Source organism: Halichoerus grypus, chromosome 8 (genome assembly GCF_964656455.1).
Source record: "Halichoerus grypus chromosome 8, mHalGry1.hap1.1, whole genome shotgun sequence".
Taxonomy (NCBI): Eukaryota; Metazoa; Chordata; class Mammalia; order Carnivora; family Phocidae; genus Halichoerus; species Halichoerus grypus.
In genome coordinates this window covers 26,376,971-26,404,266 of record NC_135719.1, presented here as the reverse complement: position 1 = coordinate 26,404,266, position 27,296 = coordinate 26,376,971, and the positions used below count along the sequence as shown (strand labels likewise).

Below are 27,296 nucleotides of genomic sequence, written 5' to 3'. Positions count from 1 at the left end.
TTTCTTGTCCTTTCCAGGTCATTTCCTATATTCCCTTTATTTTCCTCCATCTTTGTTGCCATAATGTGGACCTAAAGTGCATTTTTAATTATGTGTTAAATTTATTGAGTAAATGTTGGGGTTTCTCTCCATGTGTGTATAATACACGTGTGTATGTGTGTGTTGTGTGTATTTCATATAATAGCTTTATTGCAATATAGTGAAATATAATCCACATACCATAAAATCCCCCCTTTAAAGTGTTTTTGTATATTTTTATAAACAGGGAGGTGAGCCTTTTTTATTCCTTCCACCAAGACCTCTTCATTAAACTTTGTAAACTTTGTAAGTCAGGTTCCCTGGCCCTCACAAGGAAAAAACTTCCACTGCGGGGAGGGGGGGGGGGGTGAGACTGAAAAGTATTTCTTGATTTTTTTTTTTCTTTTAGACCTCTTTCTTTACTACGTTTTGACTAAAGAGAATTGCTCCCTGTATGTTTTCAATATAAGGGTGGGGGGGAGGATTAATACGTTCTTTATTGTTAATAACTTCTTATGGCCAAAGAAAACCCAAGAATTCAAAAGTATTAGCTCAGAGTCCTTAGCCTAACAAAACCTTGCCCCCACTTCTACCCTCTTTTGTCTCCAATTGTAAATTCCCCTCTCAAGGATTCCTAATGCTTGATTCAAAATGCCGGGCAGAGAAAAGCTTCATGACTGCTGATACTTTCCTCTTGGCAAATCCAACCCTAGTCTCCCTTAATGCTGGCTCTTCCTTTGAATAATAGGAATAATCCTGTTTGTTCATTACCAATTCAACCCTTCGAGGGGAAATGCTGCACTGAAGATAGTGAATGATGATAAAGCCATTTATTGGCATTAGCCAGGATTACCGTCCGCCTCTCACACAATTATTGTTGCCTGGGCTTTGCTGGTGACATCTGGAGGCAGTCCTGGCAGTGCCCGCCCCAAGTGGTTAATAAGCAGGTGGATTTGTCATTCTTTCTTCTACAGTCTCAGGAATCTGATGGAAAGAAAAAATACAAAGAATTTGGATTTGGATGTCTTTGAAGACCGCCCCCCCTCCCCCCCGGAAATTAAGGAATTAATGGTACTGGTTGGGGTTTTATCAGGGCAAACTTGAACAGGCATGCCGAGTGTCTTGAATAGTAAGTAATACGTTCTGGTTAAATGCTTTGACCAAAGCAAGCCGACTTTTTTCAATCCTCCTGCCTTTGCAGGGCAGTTCTGTTGAGGGTGGACCCTGTCTCTGGTCCGGCATAGCTCGCCCCTTCGCCGCCCCCCACCCCCGCCGCAGATATGTTCTCCTACTTTTCTGTGGTTTTCTATACCCATGTGTGTCATCTCCCCAAAGTGAGGGCAGACTCGGGATGGTGAGCATAGAGGGAGTTGGCACTGGGACCTCTTTCTACCTCCCTGGATCCCTTCCCTCCTCATGTGACCAAGATTATAGCACTGTTTGTAATTGCAAACTGGAAACAACCTAAATGTCCATCAGTTGGGGACCATTAAGTAAATGACTCAGCATCTCTCTGATGCAGTGATGGGAAGGTCACCAAGATGCATGGTTAATGGAAAAAGCAAGGAGCGGAAGGTTCTACCAGGTGTGTTAATAAAGGGGACAGGGCAGAATATATGCTCATATTTGCTTGGCTCAGTCAGTTAAGCACCTGCCTTCAGCTCAGTTCACGATCCCAGGGTCCTGGGATCGAGCCCTGCATTGGGCTCCTTGCTCAGCAGGGAGCCTGCTTCTCCCTCTGCCTGCCGCCCCCCCCGCTTGTGTGCGCTCCCTCTCTCTCTCTGACAAATAAATAAATAAAATATTAAAAAAAAAAAAAAAAGAATAAAATGCCTCTGGAAGGATACATAAGAAACGAGTAATGGAGTCGCCTGTGGTAAGAGAGATTGTGGCCAGGGGACGGGGCTGGAGGGAGACTCTGCTGTATTCCCTTTTATACATTTGGATTTTGAACTATTCGTATTTATTACTTATTCAGAAACATAAACCAAAAGCTCTGAGTACCACAGTTTTTTAAATGGTTTTTCTTTGACTATACAACCACTTTTTTTCATTAAACTAAATTTCTTCTTAAATTATATATGCTGAAGCTTTAAAAAAAAAAAAAAAAAATCAAACAGTCCCCAAGGGAATACAGTAAAAATGAAGTCTCTTTTCTGTTCCTGAACCCTAGCCTCCCCCAAGGCAGTTCCTACTGCTGGTTTCTTGAAATTCTTTTTGTTTTTTGCCTTTCAGTTTTATTGAGCTATGACTGACACCAAGCAGTGTACAAGTTTGTTGTTTTATTATAATGTTTTATTATTTATTGTTTTATTATAATGACCTGACTTGCCTATATTGTGAAATAGTTACACACTTATACAAACAGTAAGTTTGGTTAATATCCATCATCTCATACAGATACACACTCACAAAAAGAAAAAAAAATGTGATTTTTTTTTTCCCTTGTGATGAGAACTTTTAGGATCTACTGTCTTGGTTTCTTGGAATTCCTTCCACTCTCCCTCCCCCTGCTGGGTGTGTGCTGATCCTGAGCTCAGAGTGGCCTCTCTTGTTTGTCCTACCAAAGCTATATCTGAAAATGCGAATCTAATTTTAGTGGCAACACCCTTTGGTGGGTGTTTTTGGAGACATGATACAGGGTGGAAACAGATCTGGCCTCAAATGACAGCTTACAGATCCTTGCTCCCTATCGTGTGGTCCTCATGCTCCCCCCTTAATCAGTTCCTTGCCCTGCAGTTAACGTGCCCAGCTCCTGTGTGGTTTGGAAATCTGGCTCTAATTTGGTCTTCGGAGGTTGAGAACAGATGATAATTCATAACCGGGGACTGTGTTTTCTGCACTTGCACCCGTGCCAAGTACTTCCCGTGGTGCCATCAACCGTGTGGGCTGCTGTTAGGAACGCGTTAGGGGAATGGCCGTGGAGCATCTAGAAGAACCAGGCCCTTTGGAAGTCCTTGGTGTCCTAGGAGGTAGCTCAGGAATGTGTTTGCAAATTGAAGGACCTGCATCCTCCAGCCCTGGCCAGGCCTGGAGAGACCCATGTGGATGCAGGGCCTGACTTGGGATAGCTTGAGGGCTACAGGCTTTGGGGGCCTGGGACCTCAGTCGGGTAGGGTGTGGCTGTGTGCCGCATGGTATAACCGGATCAGCATCCCACACCACTAGAACGGCACCAGAGTGTGGCCTGGTGCGTGCAGGCCGGTTCTGCCCCTGCCCTCCATGTAGCACCTCGGGCAGGATGGATTACAGCCCATAGGCTTCTGGAGTCTGTGGGCAAGCAGGAGCCTCCTGTTCTAGGATTTCGGGAGAGTAAGATATTCCTGGAATTCAAACAAGAGATCAAGTTAGACCAGCAGAGCTGCCCATGTTGCAAAAATAGTGTATAGACAGATGTCTAAGGACAGATGGCCTGCCATGCAGAGCCAAGAAGGGGAATAAAAGGAGCAGAAGTGACAATAAAAACACACATCAATAGCGAAGAATTGGAGCACTCGTGTCCCTCACCTAAAGCATTCTGATGGCCAAGAACCCCAGTGATAGAGAATAAAGAGGAAAACAGAGATTTGTCTCTGTCTGACACAGCGATGGAGCTGCCAAAGCCACTGTTCCCAGCTTGGGTCCCGGTGGCCGGTCACGAGGGTTCCTCGAAGTGGCTCACAGCTGGATGACTGTGTGTTGGGCTGGAGCCACGGTGAGTCCATGAGCATGAGCAGTATGTCCCCTGCTGGTCACACCGGACCTCGGCCCCTCATTTGCACAAGAAGGACAGCAGTGACCTCCTCTACGTGATCTCACAGCTCTGACCGCCCAGGGACACAAGAGTAAAGCGGGGAAGGCCGGACCTGTGGCCGGCACCTGGGCTGGCCCCCATGCCTGTCTAACTTGGCTTCTGATGCGTTTTTTTTAATATTGCGGATTTCACGGGCAAATTGCAGTTGAGGTTTCTCACTTCTCTTTACCCCTGGGAAGAGCTAGCAACACGGGCCATCATTCCCACGTGGAGGCGGACGGTGGGGTGGGGTCCCTGCCTTCCCCCTTCTCCATACTCCGCCCTGCGCATGGCTGGATATGCTCCATGTAGCCTGTCCTCTCCGTGCCTCTCCCCTCCCCCCACATAGTCTGGCGTCTGTGCCATTCATACCGCCATTTTTGAGGACATCCTCCCTACACCCAGCCTCTGGAGACATTTGGGTTTGCATTACCACTGTCACCCCATCACACTTCCCTGCTCACCTGGGCCGGCTACACAGGAAGGAGCCCAAGGCCAATCTTCCCGTGGTCCGGGGTGAGGGCTTCTAATAGCAGGACTCCTTGGTAACCCAGCTGTCCCGTTTGGAAGCAGATGGGGCAAGGCTCAGGGCCAGGCCCCAGATCTGCTCTCTGGATATTCCAAGAAGGGGAGGAGGCCATTCGAGGGAGCTGCAGTGAGACTGGGGGACAGGGAACACGGCCCGGGCAGTCGCAGTGCATCCCTGGTCCTCAGGTGACTAGGAAGGGAGGTGGTGGGTGCGGAGCCCTGCAGTGGGAGCCCTGCACCTCGCACTTCTGTGAGGGAGGGAGGGAGGCCTTGGGCCAGGCACCTCAAGAGCTTTCTGGGGGAGGTTTCATGGCTGTCCAGTGAGTCTGGGCTTGGTACCTTTCAGGGAAATTGAAAGAATGGAGCCTCATCTTGTACGGCACCGCCGAGCACCCTTACAACACCTTCAGCTCCCATCAGTCACGCTCTCGGATGCTGGAGCTCTCGGCCCCCATGCTGGAGCCACCCAAGGCTGCTCTGTCACCGCCCCAGACCGAGGTTCCTGAGGACGAAGAGGACTACACAGGTAATGAACTTGTAGCCAGAGGAGATGGCCAGGCCAGCCTCTGAGTTTTGGTTTTCCACTGTGGCTCTTAAAATGTGGGATCGTTCCTGGCAAAAGATGGGGATTATGACAGTGGGTCTTCCTTCTTTCCTGGAAGTTGTAATAATGATGGTAATTTGCACTCACACAGCTCCTTCCACCCACGGCTCTCCTAATATTTTACAGACCAGTAAGTATACTTCAAACCAGTAAGTATTCTCCAACCTTCCCAGGCCGGGAAACAGAAGGTTCCATATGCCCAACAGAACTGGGACTTGCCCCCTGGCTAATGAGCCTCCTCCTGAGGCCCCGTCTTATCCTCAAAATCTCTCGTCTCATGTCTCAGGCTCCCGACCCTCTCAAGTCCATCCACTTTCTGTCCCTACAGCCAGAAGGTGGGAAGGATGTGGGTCCTAATGGACCCGGGAGGGTTGGGTTGAATGAACATAGCCAGGAAAGGAGCAAGCAGTGGAGGTCTTGACCGCCCTTGAAGGCTGGGATGATGGCCCAGGAGAAGGTTTCAGGACCTTACGTCAGTAGATTCTGATGTCACCACAAACAGGTTAAGCATCTAACAGGAAATAAAGATGCCTTGTGGGAACCCCTCTTCTCCATTGTCGGCGGGGGGCCCCTGGCTCTAGACCTCCAACCCCCTTCCTAGAGACAGCAGCCTGGGGAAGAAGGTTCCAGCCACTGGGCCGGGCACAGTTGTAATTAGCATGTTAGGTCCCTTTCCCTCTGAACCATCCCACGGTGATTTGTGAGAAACCGAGTGTTTCTGGTTGGCATATTTCCCTGAGCTAAATATTACAGCTGCTTGATAAATGATGGGTGATATCTAAGGATATTGATGTTTTGAGTTATCTAATAGCTTCTGAAAAAAGAAAAGTAACAAAACAGAGAATTCCACCGATACATATCGAGCATAAATTATGGTTGATTCAATTTTAAATTTCTTCTCCCGTTCCTTTAAAATGGAGCATTGAATTATGGATGGACTAATCTGCTCTGTTTCCCCCTGTGGTTTATAAGTGGTGGCAAGATTCAGTAATTATTAATAAAGGTCTGATTTTTTTTTTTCTTAAAATCTGCTACTGACTCTAAACTTATACTATCCTGGAATCTCACAAAGAGACTGCCCTGCAGCCCAAGTGACTTAGTCTTGCCCAAGCCCAGCCTGGATGGATAGAGGGTGTCTCCGTGGGAAGAGGATGTGTTCCTGACTCTCAGGGAAGGTCCCTACAGTCTTGGGGCAAGTGGGACGGGCAGACCAGTCACAGCAGGAAGAGCCAGAGACAGGGAAAGAGTGGGAGAGGGGTGAGATCAGGAGGGTGCTGTGGTGTGGAGGGCGGTGGGAGAGAAGAGGAGGAGGAGGAGGAGCAGGAGAAGAAGGAGAAGGGTGAGGGGGGTGTGGGGGGAGGAGGAGGGAGCAGCCATGTGAGATAACACGGTCAAGGGCTTGTGGGATGGGGCTGCTCCTCCATGGCTCTCCTGGAAGCTCAGTCACAGATAAGCCCCCGTACGGAAGCTCAGGGAAAGAGGGTGATTTTGAAGTGGCCCCATGATTATTAGCTTTCTGCAGTTTTAGCAGAGGTAAGGCGGGTTGAAGCAGGAGTGGTCGCATGGGGGAGAAGGTTCTCAAGAGTTCTGAGAGCTGGCCACGGACGTAGAGGTGCACGGGGATGATGAGCGCAGCCTGGTGGTACCCCACCGAGGGCCTGTGCGTCGCGAAGGGGTAGGGGAGTCTGACGCAGCTGTGGTCCCAGGAGACAGCAACAGGGGGCGCTAGCCAGCACTGCACGGGGGGGGGGCAGAGGTGGGGGGCCAGAGCTCCCGGGGACAAGGGGTAAAGGGGAGGAGGGGAGCAAGGGGCAGAGACAGAGTCCAGCCTCCCAGACTCCTGTGTGAGATGTCTGGGGCCTCACCAGAGCTAGCAGGAGAACCGTCCTGGGAAAGGGCGATGCAGACAGGCCGCGGTCAAATTCTCAGCCAACATTGCCCCTGGGAACAGGGACAGAGGAGGTGGCCACAGGTTACTTCCCCAGGGCCATGGCAAGTGGAAATCCACGGTAGTGGTGGAGTCTGTGGTTCCTGAGGTCACCGAAGGTGTGGAAATCCAACTGAGGGGGTAGGGCTGGGAGATCGGGAGGCTGGGGCGTCCAGCAGGAAGGTAGGGCAGTAGCCGCGTGGCTGGGTAAGGTGCCAGGGAAACATGAGTGGCTGAGGTGCTGAAGATGGAGAGCCTGTGGTGACGGCCTGCCTGCTGGGACACGAGCTGGAGGCCACTGGAGAGCACCAGGCATGGCAGTGAGTGAGGCCACCCCAGTGACCCACCTCAGATGCTTGGTTGAAGAGCCCCCCCCAGAGGCAGATTCAGCAGGTCTGGGGGTGCTTGGAGGCCGTGCTAGGTGACTCCAGGTAGTGGGGTTGGGGAGCTAGGATGGTGGCAGGCCCCGGGGAGGTGCTTAGGCTGCTCCAGGAGAGTGGCCTCGAGGGAAGGACAGAAGGTGACAAGGATGAAGGGAAGCCCAAGCTTCAGGAAGGGAGGGTGCGTGGGCTGAGGACGGCTCAGGACAGTGTAGTCAGCCACACAGGACTGAGGGGAGCCAGGAGCCCCCAAAGCCTTGGCCTGGACACGTTCCAGGACAGCTCAGTGGGCACAGGGGAGTTGATACACAGGACGCGTGCCATGTCCAGTGCAGGACTGTGTCGGGTGACAGACTTAGGGCCCGTCAGCGCCTACCTGGCAGAGCCGAGGCCCGTGTCCCAAGCTGTCAGGAGGGAAGACCAGACCTGCAGTGAAAGGGGTCTATTAGTCTCGTCCGCACTCCTGTCTGCGGTCGGCCACCTCTGTCCCTGCATTCCGCCTCATGTCCAGTGGTTTGCCGGTGAGGTTCTAGCATGCTTTTCCTGGACAACATGAATGGCAGGGGAAAGACGGAGATACTTAGCAAGTCTTCCCGTTCCTCCAGATACTGGTCTAAGCACCACCTGATGACAAAGGCCTTCTGGAACTCCCAGGTTGCTTTCTAACATTTTTTGTGGGGCTTTTTGACTCCTGGATTTTCTTCACAAAAGATTTAAGGTAGAGATTTCAAATGAGCCTGTGTCATTCTAACACCCTGTAGATGGGAGTCCGTGGCTAGTCAGTGCATGAATCACACTCCCCTTGTATCTGGAGACTTGGGGATATATGCTCACCCAGGGAATGTGCTACAGCATTCTGAAAAAAGCACGTGCAATCTTAGGAGTGATGGAGTGAGTGGGATAAGACAGCCAGCCAAGTAGATTGAATCTAAGAACACTTCCTCGAGAGGTGAATCTTGATACTGGGCTTTTTGAGACAACTCAAGCAGACAGCCATACTAGAGGGTGCTTATCGATACTCATCCAAGCGTCCTGCCTTGGACAGTGTCTTACCAAGCTGTTCACTGGGGGCTGCACATGGCTGGTTAGCTAGACGCCCGGTTGGGTTTTGCTGCCTTCACTGTTGGGTGGACCCCATCCTTGCACAGGGCTCCCTTTGGGTTATTAACTAACCTCTCCACCGCAGAGAGGCCCTGGGAGGGAGCAAGAGGGTGAAGTCCAGTCCACACAGCATGAACCAGGCCTTCCCCAAGGCTATCCCTCTCTTGGGACATCATAGAACTTTCTGTTTGTGGATGTTTCCCAATTTCCACCCACTCTTCTTTCATCCATTCTCTCACCCTTGAGCCACTCAGCAAATGTTTATTGGGTATCTGCCCTATGCCAAATGCCTTTCTAGGTGCTGGGAATATAGCAATAAACACCCTAGTCCAGATCCCGCCTCCTGCAGGTCCTGTCTCCCATGCCAGGAAAGAGTGGGGAAATTGTCCTCTCTCCTCCCTGTCCCCCCCAAACTTTCCTTAAGACTGAAGAAATTGTTTACTTTATCGAACAAGACAGACCTGCTGCGTCTCTTAGATTTCTGGGAGAGAGATCACTATGGAAGACAGTGGTCCTTAAGGTGATGTATCCTCGGGGCCACTGCAGGAGGGGCTGGGTGGGAAGGGCAGAGCCCAGTAGTCCAAATCCTCTGTGTCTTCAGCGCAGTGGGTCATTAAAAACAATGTGGCAGGCAGCGAGGTGTTCTGAGGCTGTCCCCCATAGATGGCCCGGAATAAGGCGGACAAGAATCAAATCAAATGAGAATTGACTGCAAAATAGCCCAACAGTCTGGAGCTGGGGAAGGGGGTGGGGGTGAGGGGAGGCTCAGTGATAAGCTTTGGGCCCGTCAGGCCGAGTGCTAGAACTCAGACTGGAGGCACGGACTCCAGAGCCCTCCCCAGCCCAGCCCAGCGCAGCGCGCTCCCCAGGACGAACGCAGCCTTGAAAGGGGTTCACAGTGGGACCCACAATGAAAACTTTGGAAATATCAACAACAGTAAACCTTCGGGGAGGGAAGCAAAATAAACCGGGTCTAACACTAGGAAGGTCTGCAGGCCCTTTAAGGACGAATGAAGAGGGCTTTGTGCACCTCAGCAAAGACCCATTGTGGGCAGCAGAGAATGGGGACTTTTGTCTCTGCCTACATCCCCATGAAATGCTGGTGGCCAGCAAATCACCTCTTCTTTGCTTCTGAACTCGCTCCCCACCCCTTCCAACAACTCAAACCTTACAGAAGGCTTTTTTCTTCTAAAGACTCAAAAGCCCTCATAATACCCCGCTGGGCTCCCCCCACCCCAACATGGGGAGGTTTCCTGGAGCCATTGCCCAGAGCGGGAGGAACAGGGTCAGGGGTAAGGCAGGCGGAGGGTCCCACCGCAGTGCTTGTTCTTCTTCGGCAAGCTGTGGTCACGTTCTTGAGGCCAGGCGAACGGGACACCTGTGGCCCTGCCCCACCCGGGCCTGAGGGCACTAGACATTTCCTGATGGGCTCATCCGTGTGGCACCCCCGCAGGGCAGCCCCGCAAGAGTGAGGCTTGCTGGAGGCCGCCGAGCTCCCCGCATTTCTCTCCACCGCAGGCCCCAGAGTCAGAATGTGGGGATTGCGGGGGACTTGGGGGAAGATGGGGTGGCCCACAGCAGAGGCCGAGAGGAAAGGAAGCTGCAAAGGTTTGCAGAAAAGGGCCCATCCCGTCCCCACTGAGAGATAGCCGCACCCCGTGGTGCTGAGCTTGCAAATCCATCCTGTTCCCCCCGCCACTGCATGTAGGGAATCCTCTTCTCCACCTTTCCTGCTTAATTCCTGTCGGATCATCACTGCCTAGCAGCAGCTTCCCTCATGCCCTTGACACCTCATACTGCATTGTTTTGTCCTTCATGCTGGGAATCAGGAGCGATGGCCAGTCCCGGGATCACGACCCCCGATGCAGGGCAATGCCCTGAGGAAGGGGGTTCTCGGCCTCTCTCCTGCCATCGCACGCTGCTCATCTTGTGCATGTGGGTCCCCACCTACCTTGGGCTCTTTTCCTCTTCCTCGGGCTGCCATCTGAGTCATCAGACCCTCTGACGCTGGAGCCCGGGGCCAGGCTCAGCTCTCAGCCGCAGCCAAATTGCCGTGGGGGCGGACGCTCCGTCCAGCCCCAGCAGCCCCACCACTCTCTCGGGAAGCTCCTCTGGCCCCTCCTAGGCTGTGATGCCCTGACACAGGCTCTTAGGGGACTGAATTGGGTTGACAAAGCATCTCTATGGGTGAAAGGAAATGCTTGTTTCTTTAAGGTCTGTGCCATCCGGAGTGTGGAGACAAGGGCTGTGATGGACCCAAAGCAGACCAGTGCTTGAACTGTGTCCACTTCAGCTTGGGGAGTGTGAAGACCAGCAGGTAACGGGCTGCGGCTTCCGATCGCGTGTCCTGGAGCCCCTCAGAGGACCACCAAGGTGACCTGTTCCTGGCTGTGTGCTTAGCACCCCCGCAGCCTGGTGCCCTACTTAGGAAGTCATGTCGTACCCCTCCCAAAAAAGGAGATGCCACTGCGATTAACTATTTGGGAATTGTGTAAGTTTTAGTAACTTCTCGTCCTCATCACACAGGTAATTCACGCCCACGACAGAGAGATCCGAGGTGGTATCTGTGCTCCGAAACTGTCTTCTAGCCATTTTGTTAAACAGAAGTGGGTCAGACTGAGTAGGCCAAGGCTGACCGCTTGGGAACTAGGGACAGATGTCATTTTAGAGGCCAGTGCTGTTCTAAAAGCCCCACGGGCCAGGCCTGGGGAGCTCCCACCCCCGAATGTCCAGTCAGCCGTGCGGCCACGCGGCGCTACGGGCGTGACCCTTGTGGGGTCCCCGAGCTCCCAGACACAGCCACACTCACCCTGCGCCGTGCAAAGGCAGTCAGCCTGCTTGCTGCCTTTACTCACTGCCCACGAGACTAGCTCCCCAAGGGCACCAGCGGTGAGGTTACAGCAGAGCTACGAATTCCAAAAGTCAAATACCATCATCCAGGTGCCATTGAGCGCCCCCTCTGGGGAGACTTTGAAAGGCAAGCAGCCTAGGTTCTTATCCAAGTCCCGGCCCCTCTCCGGTGTACTTAGGAACCTCTCAGCTGTGCTCACCAAGTCCATGGGCATACGTGGTTTAACCTTCACCCCGGGGCCTTTGTCTCCCTCTGAGTTTTGCTGACTTAGGGGGCGGAGGGACAGCTAGAATTTCCTCTCCAGCTAGGTGCCCTGCCTCAGCAGGACCCAGCAGTGCTGCCGGCTTCCAGGGTGGTGGCGGGGCGGGGTTGGAAAGGTCCTCTGTGGCTCCTGATCCCACAGGAAGTGCGTGAGCGTGTGCCCCCTGGGCTACTTTGGGGACACAGCAGCAAGACGCTGTCGCCGGTGCTACAAGGGCTGTGAGACCTGCTCGGGCAGGAGCCCAACCCAGTGCCTGTCCTGCCGCCGCGGGTTCTATCACCATCAGGAGATGAACACCTGTGTGACATTCTGTCCTGCTGGATTTTATGCTGATGAAAGTAAGTGCATGTCTGTGTGCATAGGCATGATGAGTCAGCCCCCCTCTCTGGGCTGGGGTCCCTTCTCCTGGGAGAATTTCCCCAGGGAATCTGGCACCAGCTTATGGACCTGGTAGTCAACATTGGGAGAAAGGCCTTCCTAGGAAGCACTGCGGAGCTGAAACCGGGATTCAAGTATGGGCAGAAGGTTTTCAGTCCTTTAAAGACAAAGAGGAGCCTCTGGGCCAGTGTTAATTGGGCTCAGAAAAGATGGGCTGGTCTTTGTGGCACATTTTACAGGTAGTGACCACACCCCTAAGACGTGGGTGATGCTTTCCTGGTCTTGCAGATGAGAAAACGAAGCTGAGAGGCGGCACAAAGCCCATAGCTAGTAATGACACAGGTGGGACTTGAACTCAGAGCCGCAAAACCAGGGGTCCTGCCGTTCCACCAGGCCCAGGAAGGTGGGTGGATGGGGGGGGGGGCTCTGGGACTCAGGACCCCAAGCCAGGGTTTCATCAACGCACCTCGCCCCAGAAGAGGCAAAAGCCAGGGTCTGGGTTAAACAGATGGAAGATAGTTCTCAAGTTCAAAGAAGCTACCGTTTTGACGTTGGCGATTTGTGTAGGTCAAAGCCTTCCCACAGAGGCCCTTGCTATGCAGGAGGGATTATTGATCCAGCCTGTGATGGCATTACAGTTCTTCCTGTGGAGAAGGAGCCAGGAAATCTTTAAAGACACATAAAGCCACCGAAGAACCAGAATCTCTTTAGAGGAAAAACCCATTATCTTGCAAGATGCATTTCACTGCCTTTGCAAACACCTGCCCTAGGCTACCAGCCAGGCCTGTTTTCCTGGTGGAGGTTCCTTCATCCCCACCCTGCTTCCAAAGCAAGAATCAGCCACCCTCATTGACCCAGCATCCTCCCTGAACAGCTGCTGCCTGCGTGTAAGGCCACCTATGGGGCCCCGAGGAGGAGGCACGGAGGTGTAGCAAACAGCCCTGAGCTTCCAGGCCCAGACGCAAGGTGGCGATGATGAGGTGCCAGAAGGAAAGACCAGATAAGAACAGGCAAAAGCTCGCGGGGTTGTGACCCAGCATTTCCCCAGGAGGTGTGATGGGCGTCCTAGATTTATGTCTCAGTCTTTGTAACTACCAAGTCTTTAATAAGGTCCCCTATGAAGGCACCAGTGGGCAGCTCTGAGGCCTTTGTAGGCTCCAACCCTGTCCCTTTTTTTTTTTTATATATATATAAAGACTTACACCTGATTAATCTCTGCTCAGTCAGCCAGGAATTGGTTTCAGTCCTGGTTGAAACAAACAGAAGCAGAGCGTGTCTCCTCTGGAAAGGGTCCCCCCTCCAAAGCCTCGAGGTTGTGTAAGGGCTTTCATTTACTCCCGAAAGGAGAGGAGAGAGACCTGTGATCCCACACGTGGGCCTGTGGTCTGGACGTGGCCTCTGGCTATTTGATCACTCTATCATCCCTCCTGGAGGCTGACACCAGTGACGAGCTGTTCTATCAACCCCGCTTTGAAATGCCAGAGTCTTCTCTGCCCAGGATTGAGTCACATCTCTTCTTCTCCTTCCTCTTCTCCTCATCTTCTTTTTTCCAGGTCAGAAAAATTGCCTTAAATGCCACCCAAGCTGTAAAAAGTGCGTTGATGAACCAGAAAAATGTACTGTTTGTAAAGAAGGATTCAGGTAAAACCCTCCCTTCAGACCTGAAGAACAGCAGAGTGTTTGTGCTTTTTTGTTGTTTGTTTCTGTCATTGGTTTACCAAGTTTTGGCAACTTTTTCCTAAAAGATAAAAGCAGAGGCCCAAAGCCCTTCAGGGTAAAGATTCTGAGTCTAGAAACCAGAGTTCCACTTGGAGATTGATGTTTAAAACAGAAAGTTAGGGGGCCCCTGGGTGGCTCAGTCGGTTAAGCTTCTGCCTTCAGCTCAGGTCATGATCCCAGGGTCCTGGGATCGAGCCCCGCGTCGGGCTCCCTGCTCAGTGGGGAGTCTGCTTCTCCCTCTTCCTCTGACCCTCTGCCTGCTTGTGTTCCCTCTCTCTCTCTCTCTCTCTCCAAATAAATAAGTAAAAATCTTTAAAATAAAATAAAATAGAAAGTTAGGGGAAAGGTAAAATCTCCCCCTTTTATGCAGTACTTGGGGAACTAGTGAAAACAATAATCAGCCCTACCATGTAAAGCAGAGTGGCTGCTGGGAAGGTGAGGATTCTAACGGAGCTCCCGCTTTCAGGCACCAGGAAGGGCATCCACTCCCGTGCCCCTCCCATTGCAGGAGGCATTGCGAAGCCCACCCTCCCTCTCTAGTCTCTGCCTTCTCTTTTTTCCCAGCTCTGGTATCTCCTTCCCTGCTCTGGGAGCTTGCTTCCTGGGGTTGCTTTTTAGATACCTGGTTTTCCCTCTCCCCCCAAGCTCAGGACACGTCTGCTTTAAAAACATTTTACTGGGTTAATGATTTTTATTGGAATATTTTGAAATGTTTGTTTAGCCCATTGAACACAACCAAATTGCATTGAATGCAACCAAATAAACATTACGTGTTCCTCCAAGTTACTGTCTAGAGCTTAGAAAACATTCTATTCAAAACTATGCTATGAACACTCCCATAGTCCATGGACTAGAACCAGGGTCCGCATGTTAAGGAAGAAAGGGAAGGGTCCTTGAGAGAGATGCTTCCCCCCTGCAGTGTGTGCACGGAATTACCAGGGCTCCTGTTCAAATGCAGATTCTGGTCTAGCCGGCTTGGAGCAGAGCCCACTGCTCTACATTTCTAACAGGCTCCCAGATGATGAGGATGCTGCCAGGACTGAAATTCACCAGTAGAGTTGAATGTTTTTGGAGTAGGTACTGATGAGAACAATTTTACAAGCCCTTCTTCCAGATGCTTGTAAATAGTGTCTCATTTAAATCTTCAAAGCAGGGCGCCTGGGTGGCTCAGTCATTAAGCATCTGCCTTCGGCTCGGGTCATGATTCCAGGGTCCTGGGATCAAGCCCCGCACTGGGATCGAGCCCCGCACTGGGATCGAGTCCCGCATCGGGCTCCCTGCTCAGCAAGAAGCCTGCTTCTCCCTCTCCACTCCCCCTGCTTGTGTTCCCTCTCTCGCTGTGTCTCTCTCTGTCAAATAAATAAATAAAATCTTTAAAAAAAAAATAAATCTTCACAGCAACCTACGACATAGATATTATTTTTTTTAAGATTTTATTTATTTGAGAGAGAAAGAGAGTGTGTGTGTGTGTGTGAGTAGGGGGAGGGGCAGAGGGAGAAGCAGGCATGACGTGGGACTCGATCCCAAGACCCTGAGATCAGGACCTGAGCCCAAGGCAGACGCTTAGCCAACTGAGTCACCCAGGCGCCCCTAGGATATTGATAATATTACTCCCATTTTACTCACTGGGGAGAGAAACTGTTTGCCCAGGAAGTGCGACGACGCTGCCTTCGTGAGGTCCCCCTTAGCCTGCCCTTACTCTTCCAGATCAGGGAGAGGAAGATCAGGAGAGAAGTGGGTCCCCGGCCCAAGCTCCCGGGAGTCTGGGGAGAGGCAAGGGAAGCAGGATCCCCAGAGTCACACATCACGCCCGTGGTCCTGTAAACCTGTTGGCTGGACAAGGCAGGATTAACAGTGGAAGGATGAAGTGGTCAAGGAAGGAGGTCCCCAAAGGGGAAAGGTGGCATTGAGCTGGGGGCCGCAGCTGGGGGCCCCAAACAGGCACTCCCACCTGGGCTCCCAAACCCCAGGCAGGTGTCAGCGGTTGGGAGGAGGCAGGGAAAGGCTCTGGGGTCCAACTCACTGGAACTTGTTTCCTGCCTTGGGAGCACTGGGGGAGTCCCAGGGAGCTGGTTTCTGGGTCCTGTGAGTCCCGTGGGAGAGAGGAGGTCAGCTGCTCAGGGCAGGAATAGGGTCACGTACAGAAAATGCCCACCAAGGAGGAGCCACCCAGATGGAAGCAGCGGATCCAGGCACAACAAGCATGCAGAGAGGCACCCAAACTCGGAAAACATCGTCAGCCATAATCCACAGAAAGCTTCCTTTTATTGCCCAATATCCTTTTAAGCTGTGGCTTCAAATCATCGCTGTCACGTTAAAGCGGTGAGAGCGGCCGAGCTGCTGACTCGCAGCCATCCATCTCTTTAGGGGATAAATGCTGGAAAGGGTTCGAGGGGAAACATCAGTTACTCAAGACTGGATTTAACTGCCAGTCTCGGTGGCCCCGGAGCCCTGAGCCGGCACCCACCGTGGATGCGGAGAGGCTTCCAGACCCCCTGACACCTCCCCACAAAACGCAGGATTCTCTGGATCTTGCAAACACGCCAGAGCACTTGTCCCCCGTGCCTGGTGGCAGACAGCTTAGGACGTGTGCATCAAACGCAGTGTAATCTTGCGAACTGAAGAAATCCTTGTAGCAGACACACTACCGTGTGCCAGATGACCACTGCAGGGTTTCACGAGTCTTTGCTCATTTAGTCCTCAAAACAAGCCTTCCGATGCGGGAGCCGTGCTTGTCCCAGTGCACGGGAGAGGAGACAGGTGAGGGGACAGCCCCTGCTGGCCTACCCGGGGTCGGGGCGGCACAGCTAGGAAGTGGCCAAGGCAGGATCCCGGAATGGGCGGTCCAGCTCCAGAGAGGATTCCAGAATCCTCACACTCGTAGGTTCTGCTGCATCGTGAGCAAGGTGAAGTAGGCACCCACGGGGTGAGCCAGGAAGGAAGGAACGGTATCAGGCGGGGCCTGTCGGGTCCCAGGAGCGGACGTGATTTCCAGGTCGTTGTGAGGGACCGGAGGTTTCCAGCAGGGTGGAGTCAGGCATGGATCGGGCTTTTCGGACCTGTCTGGCCACCGCCACCCCCATTCACACGTCGTCAGTGCTCACACTGCGTGGAGGCTGGGACTGAGCCAGCCTGCCTCCGGGGCTGACCCACACAAGCTCACTTTCTCCTCTCGGGGTTTGGCTTCCAGTTTGGTTCATGGCGGTGCAGAGAAGCCAGCAGAGACCACGAGAGAGCCTGAGCCGAGAGAGAGCCCGAGGATTCGGCCCCGGGGATTGGGGATGGAGCCTGGGGCTTCTGGGTCCGGGCCATCCCTTCCTGCGGGGCCTCGGGCTGACTTAGGACCACTCTTTCCCTGCTTTTGTTAGCTTGGAACCTCAAGCGACACAAAGAGCCGTGCTTTAGCAACTTCCCTTCCCTCTCATGAAAGGCGATTGAGAGCGGATCGTAATTTCATTAGAATTTTGGAAGGGATATGAAAACAAGCTTTCTTTTTTTTTTTTCTTTTCAACAGCCTTGCACGGGGCAGCTGCATTCCAGACTGTGAACCAGGCACCTACTTTGATTCTGAGCTAATCAAATGTGGGGAATGCCATCACACCTGCCAAACCTGTGTGGGTGAGTTCATCACGTGCAGGGGCCTTGCTTTCATTATGCCCGACGGTTGGAACCTGGGTCACTGACTCTGGGCGAACTGTCTCAAAGCCAGGAAAACCCCAAGACTCCCTGGGCTTCGCTGGGTATTGCAACATTCAATCACAGGGGCCCTTCCAGGGGACCGGAGTGGGGGAAGGGGGAAGGGGGAAATTAGCGTTTATTTATTTTTATTTTTTTTTAAGATTTTATTTATTTATTTGAGAGAGAGAGAATGAGAGAGAGAGAGAGCACATGAGAGGGGGAGGATCAGAGGGAGAAGCAGACTCCCCACCGAGCAGGGAGCCTGATGTGGGACTCAATCCAGGGACTCCAGGATCATGACCTGAGCCGAAGGCAGTCGCTTAACCAACTGAGCCACCCAGGCGCCCCGGAAATTAGTGTTTAATGGGGACAGAGTTTCAGTTGCGGGGGGAGATGAAAAGTTCCGGAGATGGATGGTGGTGATGGACAGCTTCATGCCAGTGCAGATGTATTTCATGCCACTGAACTGTACCCTTAAAAATGGTTGCTACAGTAAATTTGATGTTCTGTTCCTTTCCTCACAATTTTAAAAACTCAAAATAAAGAAAAACCATAAGACCTCACTTTGAATGAGCCAGCCTGGGTTTCCCCGGCCTGAGAAGCCCAGCCAGGTGGCGGATGCTCTGGGGGCCGTGGAGGGAAGCGAACCGCTCAGGAGCTGCTTTGCCTGGAGCTCAGCCCTCCCCGCAGAAAGGCAAGAATATAAAGCTTCCGAGAGGTGGGGGCAGATTCCGGTGGTGAAGCCAAGGAGGCTCTCTAAAAAACATAGCCTTCCTTCTTTGTACCTAGCTTCCCTTATTTTGAACATTTTATTCAAAGAGAAAAGGCTTCTATAAACGGTTTTATGTGTATTATAGTTCCCCACAAAGATGATAGCACAGATGTCTCCCAGGCACTGTTTTTATGCAGAAGAGCAGAGAATGTGCTCGTTTTATGGGGTTTCCTGTTGCAGAGTTATTTGCACTAGATGTTGAAGTGCATTATGGGTTTTGTGGGCTCGGATACACTACAGGTTAAGTCTTCTCCTCCTGACCCTCACGTGAGCCCCATGTGGGCATCAGCTGTGCTTTCCAGGTGTGGACAGGAAGCGAGGCTGTGGCCAGGGCCGGCACCCCAGAAGCCTGCAGGGGATGTGCATTCCTGGGACACCCTTCCTGGGACAACCCCATAGTAGCGGGAGCTCAGCATTTGGAAGCGTTCTCCACCCCTGGCAGTTGAGCTGTTTTTCCTAGCCATTTGCCCTCTTATTTTTTTGCTCTCATTCTTATTCTTTGTTTTCTTTGTCCCCTTGTTTAGCCCAGGTTGATTAAGGAGCAGCGCCGATGTCACTTATTTAAATTTCAGAGTCACCGTATCCATAAAATTCAGAAATGTGTCTTTACACCGCTTTTGGTTTCAATAATTCAATTTACTTTTCTTTCTCCGCGGCCCCAGGCTGCCTGTTGGCAAATAGCTTTATAGAGATGCTCGTAGTTTCTCCTATCTCAACCCAGTGACTTTTCTGTCACTTCAGGCATTTAATTCAAGGGCGTGCGGGGCTAGGCTGTCTGGGGGGGGGTTGGGGGTGTCTCCCTTCCTCCATGTGCCCGCCTGCCTGGCTTCCTTCTGAGCTCCTGACATGCACGCATCCACTCCCTGGCAGCTTCCCCGGGAGAGGACCGACTTCTCTGCTCTGAGTTGCCTGGAGGTTTTTTGCTCTGTGTCAGATGTGATTCTGCGTCAGAAGCTGCTGTTCTTAGCTGTCAACTCCCCAGCCCCTGGAAGCCCCAGGCCCACCCACCTAGCCTTTCCCTCCCTGCCCCAACTCAGTGATCACTGCTGCCCATCACCGATACGGGGGTATGGTCATGGGCAGGGTGGTGGTCGGGGACAAGTGCAGGGTGGGACATGGTGGCATCTGTCTCCACCCGGGGCTGGCAGTGCCCCAGAGCATTTGGATGAGCCTCTTGCCTATCCTGGTCCAGATACCCAAAGTCCTGGTATAGAGGATGTGACCCCTTGGGGTTGCTTGACAGCCATGGGTTGCTGTAGAGGACCCGTGGGACGGGGAGGTGCCTGGCTCAACTTGTCCCCAGCTGGGGCATGGCACACTGGTCAGGACTGTGCAGCTGGTAAAGCATATGCATGACGAGTTGAGTGGTGGTGACCCAGGTCTGTGTGAGGGTCAGCCCTCGCCCATGGGCATCCCTTCCTCAGGCCTCTGCCCAAGGGAGAAGGGCATGAAATAGCAGATAAAAGCTCCAAGACAGCTGGAGAGAGAGATTGCAGAAGCAAGGAAAGCACGTTATATGTTAGTACCCTTAATAGCACATTTTTCCTGCATTTGGAACAAGGACCTCACGTGTTCACTTTGTAGTAGGCCTCACAAATGATGTATTGGGTCCCGAGTAAGCAAACCCCATTTTGCTCTTAGTGTTAGGATCTGTGGATGCTTTGCAAGTATCTGAAGCCTGTAAAGACTTGTGACTTAATAGAATCCTTAAGAGACTTTGGGTTCTCAAGTTCATAGATTGTGGTAATTGTGAAAATAGTTGGTCCTGAAAATTTGTGTTTAATCAGCTTTTTTTGTTGCAGCAAAATATCCCTATCATCATTTTGCCATCTTAACTGTTTTTAAGTGTACATTTCAGTGGCATTAAGTCATTCACATTGTACCTCACCACCATCCGTTTCCAGAACTTTCTCCTCTTCCCCAGCTGAATGTGCTTCGTCCACTTTCAAGTTTAGTAAATTGAACTTTTAAAAATAAATACAATTGACCCTTGAATGACGTGGGTTTGACCTGCGTGGGTCCACTTAGACATTGATTTTTTTCAGTAAATACAGTAGAGTAAATGTATTTTCTTTTCCTTATGATTTTCTTAACCATTTTCTTTTCTCTAGCTGACTCTATTCTAAGAATGCAGTATATAATACGTATAACACACAATATGTGGTAATTGACTGTTTATGTTATCAGAAAGGCTTCTAGCCAACAGTAGGCTCTTAGTAGTTAAGTTTTGGGGGAATCCAAAGTTATATGCAGATTTTTGACATCATGAGGGGTTGGGGCCCCAACCCATGTTGGTCAAGGGTCAACCATACAAACACAAACGGGGGTTCTTTCCCACCACAGAAGCTCTTTAGGCATTAAGGACCCTAGTGACCGAGGCAGGAGAATGTGGGTAACAGGGTTCAGCAGGGGAGGCCCCCAGCAGGGACAGCCACAGAGACCGCACAGCTCCTGAGGCCCTGGGCTTCCAAGGGCCAAGTGGCCAATGCCGAATGCTCCCTGGAGATAAATGATGGGGATGGGGGGGGTGGCCAAAGCACAGGAGCAGTCTTCCATCTACAATGACATAACGTAACTGGACAGAAACCCTACACGTTTGTGGGGCATTGCGGTGAAGGAAGGAGGACATCCCACATGGACACTATGGGTGGGGAGGCAGTTGTTCATTATGGAGGCCCTTGACCCCTAAGGGGTCCTGCTTCTGCATCCCACTCACAATGCTGGATGAGCTCAGAATTCCCTTTCAGGCCTAAAGTTGTGGTTCTGAGAGATGAAACCAGCTGCCAGAGCACTGAGCCTTGGGGCTGGTGGGACCACCCTGCAGACCCCCGTCTATAAGGGGGTTTTCCCTTGACACAGCCAAGAGGCCCCTTCTAAGTCCAGAAGCTACTCCAGGAAAAGAGCCCAAGATCACTGCCTTAGCTGCCAGGCCTCAACCAAAGACCACAGTGGAATTAAAGGAAGAAGTTTAACAAGGGTCTGTGGTCACCATACGCATCTAAGAGGACTTCTTCCCCATGTTCAACCCCCTAAGCTATCAGCCAGTGACCACCTTGCTGTCTCTGCCACCCCATCAGGTGCTTCTCAGCGACATTTGGCAGAGTAGACTCCCGTGGCGTACTGCTTGTTAAATGAGTGGATGAACAAATGGACAGACGGATAGCAATTTCTTCATTCTAGACCAACATCTGCCGCAGGCTGATGAGTCTACTTGGTTGAACTGCAGGTTCTCCCTCTTGGTCCTTCCTTCTGAGCTTTTGTCTTTTGGGGTTGCCATTCCCCACTCCATAAGCCCTTAGTTGTTTGTTCTCTGTTGTCAAAAATGGCCTGGTTGTCCACACGGACTTCCTGTCCACACCATCCCCCTCCAAATCTCTACCTTTGCTTTTCCCACATCCTACAAGGTGATCTGTCCCAAAGAAATATACGAGCTGCAAACGTGAGCCGTTGATACGATGTTAAATTTCCTAGAGGAACAGGCAGAAATAAGGATAATAACATAGCTTATTTAACCCAGTGTACCTAAAATATTATCATTTCAATATAGAATGAACATAAAAAATAAGCACTTTTCCATTCTGTTTTTATGCTAAGTGTTTGGAATCCAGTGTGTTATGGATTCTGCATTTCCAGCATGTCTCAGTTTGGTGCAGCACATTTCAAGTCCTCCAACCCACACGGGGCTGCCTCCAGCAAAAAGCAGTAGGACCGAGGCCTCTTGGCAAGGAAATACTTGGAGTCAGGGCCATCAGACATGGCACAGGCAGTGGGAAGTATGCTGAGCCTGGCTCATGCCTCCACATCCCTCCCTATGAAATGGGGACGTGGATGAAGATGGCCTGGTACAGACAGAGGGTGGGCACCTGGGACCCCCAGCTGCGGTGATGGACATGGGGCATCCGGACCGTACTCCAGATCCCCAGGGCACTGTGGCAGGCCTGGAACGTGGTCACAGGTGGGCAGCCCCTGACATCTGCTTCTGTCCCACACCCCCCAGGGCCCAGCAGAGAAGAATGTATTCACTGTGCGGCAAACTTGCACTTCCAAGACTGGAAATGTGTGTCAGCCTGTGGCGAAGGTTTCTATCCAGAGGAGATGACGGGCTTGCCCCACAAAGTGTGCCGAAGGTACGCAATCCTTTCAGACGGTCTTCCTGGCTCAGACCAAGATTGCTGGGGAATGGATGGGGCGCCTGGGTGGCTCAGTCGGTTAAGCGTCCTACTCTTGATTTCGGCTCAGGTCATGATCTCAGGGTCGTGAGATCGAGCCCCACGTTGGGCTCCACGCTCAGCAGAGAGTCTGCTTGAGATGCTCTCTCTCCCTCTCCCCCTCCCCCTGCTCATGCTCTCTCTCTCTCTCTCTCTCTTTCAAATAAATAAATAAATCTTGGGGCACCTGGGTGGCTCAGTTGTCAGGCATCTGCCTTCAGCTCAGGTCATGATCCCAGGGTCCTGGGATCGAGCCCCGCATCGGGCTCCTTGCTCAGTGGGGAGCCTGTTTCTCCCTCTGCCTGCCACTCCCCCTGCTTGTGCATTCTCTCTCTCTCTCTCTCTCTCTGACAAATAAATAAATAAATAAATCTTTAAAATAAATAAATAAATCTTAAAAAACAAAAAAGGATTGCCAGGAATGGTGGTTGCCTGTGCAAGTGAAGTAGCAGCCAGAGGGCCAAGTCTGGTGGCCTCTTCCCTGGGGCTGGGGGAGGGTGCCACATCACATCACTGTAGAAGGTGCCGAAGGTATGGTGGGGTACCGGAACCCATTTAGAGCGGAGGGGTCCCCTGTAGCTGGTGATTGCCAAGGTCACGAGTTGGCTGGTGGCTTTCATTCCTTTGTTCATTTACTGAGTTTTGAGTGCCGGGTGCTCTGTAGCTGGGTCGGGGCAGGAAGTAGAATAACAAGGTGCCTGCCTGGTGGTACTCACACCCCCGTGGCAGACTCCACGGGAGCTCCCCTCTGTGCCACAGCCCAGGATGCATTCACACTGGGGGTAATTAAGGAAACCATGTGGTTGGTTTTGTTGTTGTTGTTTTTTTCTTCATTTTACATTAGAGAAAATTTAGGTCCAATGTCCTCATTCTAAAACCATTCCCTATGCAGTACATAGACTGTAAGCCCTCTCACTCTCCTTTCCATGTGTGTCTGCGTTATGCACCATTCTTGTTTGGTAGCTTCCAGCCCTGTAGTTTTCCTTCTCTTTCTCATTGGACATGAGCCGTGGAAGAAGAAGCCGTTTGCTTGGGTGTCCTCTTGTCTTGCTGAATAGTTACTGCCTTTCCTCTGGACTTCATAACTTAGATCCCAGGACAGGCAGGGCAGCCCGTCTTATTCAAGGTGAGAGCAATAATGAGGTGGTGCAAGGCGGACTGGAAAATAATGATGATGGGGGTGGAGGAGGGGCCTTCCCTCTGAAATAAACTCAAAACTAGGGAACCCTGGAGATGCATACTACGGCAGGGCTGGGGAGACCTTGCCCTGTCTTTCCGACTCACAGATGGGGACACACAGTGGGGTTGCCTCCCCAGGCTGTGTTTGAGAACTGCTCTGGGTTCTAATTTATTCTCTTAAAACAAAAATAATAAAGTGGGGCGCCTGGGTGGCTCAGTCAGTTAGGCGTCTGCCTTTGGCTCGGGTCATGGTTCTGGGGTCCTGGGATCAAGCCCCGCATTGGGCTCTCTGCTCAGCAGGAAGCCTGATTCTCCCTCTCTGTCTGCCTGCCACTCCCCCTGCTTGTGCTCTCTCTCTCTCTCTCTGTCAAATAAGTAAATAAAGATTTTATTTACTTATTTGACAGAGAGAGACACAGCGAGAGAGGGAACACAAGCAGGGGGAGTGGCAGAGGGAGAAGCAGACTCCCCGCTGAGCAGGGAGCCCGATGCGGGCCTTGATCCCAGGACCCCGGGATCATGACCTGAGCCGAAGGCAGATGCTTAACGACTGAGCCACCCAGGTGCCCCGTAAATAAAATCTTAAAAAAAGAAAAAGAAAAAGAAAAAAAAACCAAGCAAACAAACAAAAAAAACCTTACAGTCAGCCAATGAGAGACCACCAAGTCCTTGTACTTTTTTGACTCACCAAAGAAGGTCCCAAGGGATTATGTATCTGGGCAGGAGTCAGCCTCCTCTTTTGAGCTGATTTGAAATAGGAAACTTGCCACCTTCATCCAGCTTTGCTGAGTCCTGTGTAGGGTCCTCGGCGTGGGTGTCTGAAGTAAGCCTTTCATTTTAACGAGCCTGCTGGTTCAAGGGTAATTACACTAAGTACAGCAGCCCGGGGAGAATGTGGAATTAAACAGTGATAATCACCTTCGTTCATCAGATGCGCAGGATCCCACAGGATGCTGGGCATCCCCATGAGTGTGGCCACCGGCCCCCCGTGGGGCACCCAGAAACTATGGCCTCCCCAGCCCAGGAGGCGGGAGGTAGGCAGCCCCCCAAGCCCCTCCCTGACATCAGGGGATAGCAGCTTCTGGGTGCTTATTTCCACAGGAGGGAAAGCTTTCAGGCCCGGAGGGGAGTCCAGTGCTGGGGCTCATACAGCAGATCTGGGAGATACACCCCCAGGAGGAGCCCCACACAAGGCGCTGAGGTGGTGAAATGCCTGCCTTTCGGGAAGCTTCCATCTGTAGAGTCCCCTGGCTCCGAAGACCCCTTCCATGTGGATTCCTCCTGAAGGAAGAACAGACTTGGGCTGCTTGGTTGTGCAGCTTTTAGGGTCTGGCCTCCTCCAGGCCCCAGGATGCTGCGTGGTGCCGTGGCTAGCCCTGGCTGCTGGGTCCGGGACAGCTCCGTGGAAAAGCCAGGCCAGGAATCAGGCCTGCTGGGTTGGCAACCAGGATGCCAAGAAGACCTGCGAAATGAGGCCCAAAGTGGAAAGAGTCCATGATAAAGATCTCAAAAGAGTCACTGGACACCCCCAAGGCTTAGTAAGAGGACCCAGAAGAGCAAGCAAGGACCTCTCTGAAGACAGAGAGCAATTCAGTGGGGTACGTGCCTGAGGGGTGGTTAGCCTCTCATGCCCCCAGGCCTCCCCACTGTCCTCTGCTCCCTCCGCCCCTCGCGGGTGATCAGTGGGGCAGACTTCAGGCCTGCCTTCGGCTTTGTTCTGTGCTCAGACTGAAGTGTGATAAGACGTGCTGACTCTCACCAGGAACAGCCTAAAGGCGAAAGGAAGGAAGAGGACCTGGCCCCCACAGTGGAGCGGGGAAGAAGGGAAGAGGGGCTACAGTGGGCAGGCCCACTTCCAGAGTTTGCCAGGGCAAAGCTGCCATGGTGTTTTGTGGGGGAAGTCGGTACCATAGAAAGTGACAGAACCAGAGGTGTTTGAAAGCCCCCTGCCTAAGAGGACTACCTGCGGGGCAGAAGGGAGCCAAGAGGGTCTTTCAGAGAAGCAGGGACCTCAAGGCAGTTGGTGGTGGTGATGGGGGGGGGGGAGGAGGGGGGTTACCTGGAGGGGCATCATCCCTCCCCGGGAACAGCATGATGCTGGATTCTTCCCCTGAGCTGGGACCTCCACATCCAAACCCAGGCTAGCCGACTCCTTGACCTGGGCCTTGTGAGCCCCCAAGCCGGGAGCTGCTCGGAGCCTGCCCAGGATTCTCTGCCTGCAGAGCTGGGAGATACTGAATGGGGTTGTGTTAAGCTGCCAGGTTTGTGGTAGTTTGTTACACAGCCATAGAAGACTGACCCACCTGCGTTCCCACTTGGGGCTGGCAGGGAGACCCCTGAGCTTGGTGGAAGAAGGCTTACTTCTCCAAATCCAAGCAGGTGGATTCCTCTACCTTAGCCTGCGCCACTCACCATTACGTTGAAGCAGCCCTCAGCCACAGCCTGGGAGTGCTGGCCCCAGGCCTTTGAGAGGACTGATCCCCCATTGAAGAGTGAGGTGAGGCCCTGGTTCTGGTCCTACAGGGGTGGTGGTAAAAGAAGCCAGGAATCCCCAGGGGGAGTCATCCCTTGTGCTGTGGCATCGGGTCTGTGGCTGGGCCACCCCCAAGGCGCAGCAGGACGGGGGCCAGACCCTAGCGGCTTCCCCAAAGTGCACAGAAACAGGGTCCCACCGAGCAGGCCCCGCCCTCCCCTCCAGGTTGTCTGTGGGGGGCGGTGGCCAAGCTCTTGCTATCGGAGGAGGACATCAGAAGGGCAGGTTTGCCTTCGGGATTCACCCATTTAGGAATACAGACTGCGGGCCTGAACTCCAGCGTGGGGGCCATCCTGCACCAGAAGAACAAAGCCCACCTCTCATCCGGGCCGAGGGCGTGACCCACCAGGGGCTCCACGCAGGCAGAATCAAAGGCGCAATCAGAAGCCAAGGCTGCTTCGGGGAGAGGCCTACAGGAGCCTCGTTGATGGCATCTGGTCGCCGACTGGGCAGGTGGCATGTGTCCTCAGCAAAGACAGGGCCGCGCAGGGCCGAGGGGCGGGAGCCAGGCTCGAGCTCGGGATGCCCCGCCCACCGGCCTGAGCTCCGCCTCCGGGGCGGTTCCACCGGCGGCGGGCCTCGGCGGAGAAGGTGGGCGGCAGGCTGGAGCGCCGGGAGACGCAGTCACCAGGAGCTGGGCTCAGAAAAGGCAGCACGTGCGGCTGCAGGCCCTGGGGCAGGGACGGTCGGCTCTTGCTGTAGAGGGCCAGGTGGCCAGTAGTTTGGGCTCGGCAGGCCCTGTGGTCTCCGTCACAGCCGTTCGGTTCTGCCACGGCGGAAGCAGCCACAGCTGATGTATAGATGAGCGGGTGACTGTTGCAGTGCAGCTGCTGGATGTGGCTTGCGGGCCGCCGTGTGCCAGCCCTCCCCCGGGGTCACGGAACTCTGCATTAGAAAGAGCCCCGGGTTCCATCTCTGGGGCAGGAACTGGAAGAGCCTCCCCCTGCCCGCCTGCCCTGCGGGGAGGTCGGCTTCAGTGTGAGGGACGCTCAGCCTCCTGGGCCGCAGCGGTCCCCCAGGCCCACTCCGGGAACGGGTTTGCCATATGCCTGTCCCTGAGTGCCAACCCTATGGCCGTCCGAGCTGGGCAGCTGCCCAGGGGTGCATGTGCTGATGCTGCTTGAGGAGCCAGCTGTGGGGTGGGTGCCACAGTGTCCAAGAAGGTGTCCAGGTGAGCCACAGGGAGTCTGGGCCACCGGGACCTGGGCCCATCAACCCCCCACTGCGAGCAGGCTCCTGCCGACTGGCCGTGACCGACTGCACGCCCCCCCCCCCCCCAGGGCAATAGTGCAGTCAGACAGGTGCAAGGATGTGCAGATGCTTGGCTGGGGTCTCACGCAGTTGCAGGGCGGGTGCTGCGCAGGAGGGTAGGGGGGCTGCGGGAGG

The 27,296-nt window shown here is 52.9% G+C and overlaps 1 protein-coding gene and 1 long non-coding RNA gene across 4 annotated transcripts in view; one reads left to right on the top strand and one right to left on the bottom strand.

Moving 5' to 3' along the window:
- PCSK6 (proprotein convertase subtilisin/kexin type 6) overlaps positions 1 to 27,296 on the top strand; it is a 181,271-nt gene that overhangs the window by 151,450 nt on the left and 2,525 nt on the right. The window contains exons 14-20 of one of the 2 annotated variants that reach the window (XM_078078968.1): positions 4,665 to 4,844; positions 5,014 to 5,052; positions 10,545 to 10,647; positions 11,585 to 11,781; positions 13,375 to 13,462; positions 17,055 to 17,158; positions 21,988 to 22,117. In XM_078078968.1, coding sequence (XP_077935094.1) covers positions 4,665 to 4,844; positions 5,014 to 5,052; positions 10,545 to 10,647; positions 11,585 to 11,781; positions 13,375 to 13,462; positions 17,055 to 17,158; positions 21,988 to 22,117 — 841 coding nt within the window. The remainder of the gene's footprint in view (positions 1 to 4,664; positions 4,845 to 5,013; positions 5,053 to 10,544; positions 10,648 to 11,584; positions 11,782 to 13,374; positions 13,463 to 17,054; positions 17,159 to 21,987; positions 22,118 to 27,296) is intronic. The other variant, XM_078078969.1, reaches the window with a different exon arrangement.
- LOC144382861 (uncharacterized) lies at positions 834 to 25,391 on the bottom strand. 2 transcript variants are annotated; one of them, XR_013450309.1, is made up of 2 exons: positions 24,066 to 25,391; positions 834 to 1,002 (listed from the first exon to the last, which is right to left on the bottom strand). It is a non-coding gene; the product is annotated as an uncharacterized LOC144382861 (long non-coding RNA). The 2 variants fall into 2 exon arrangements; XR_013450308.1 differs by lacking the exon at positions 834 to 1,002 and adding an exon at positions 15,787 to 21,457.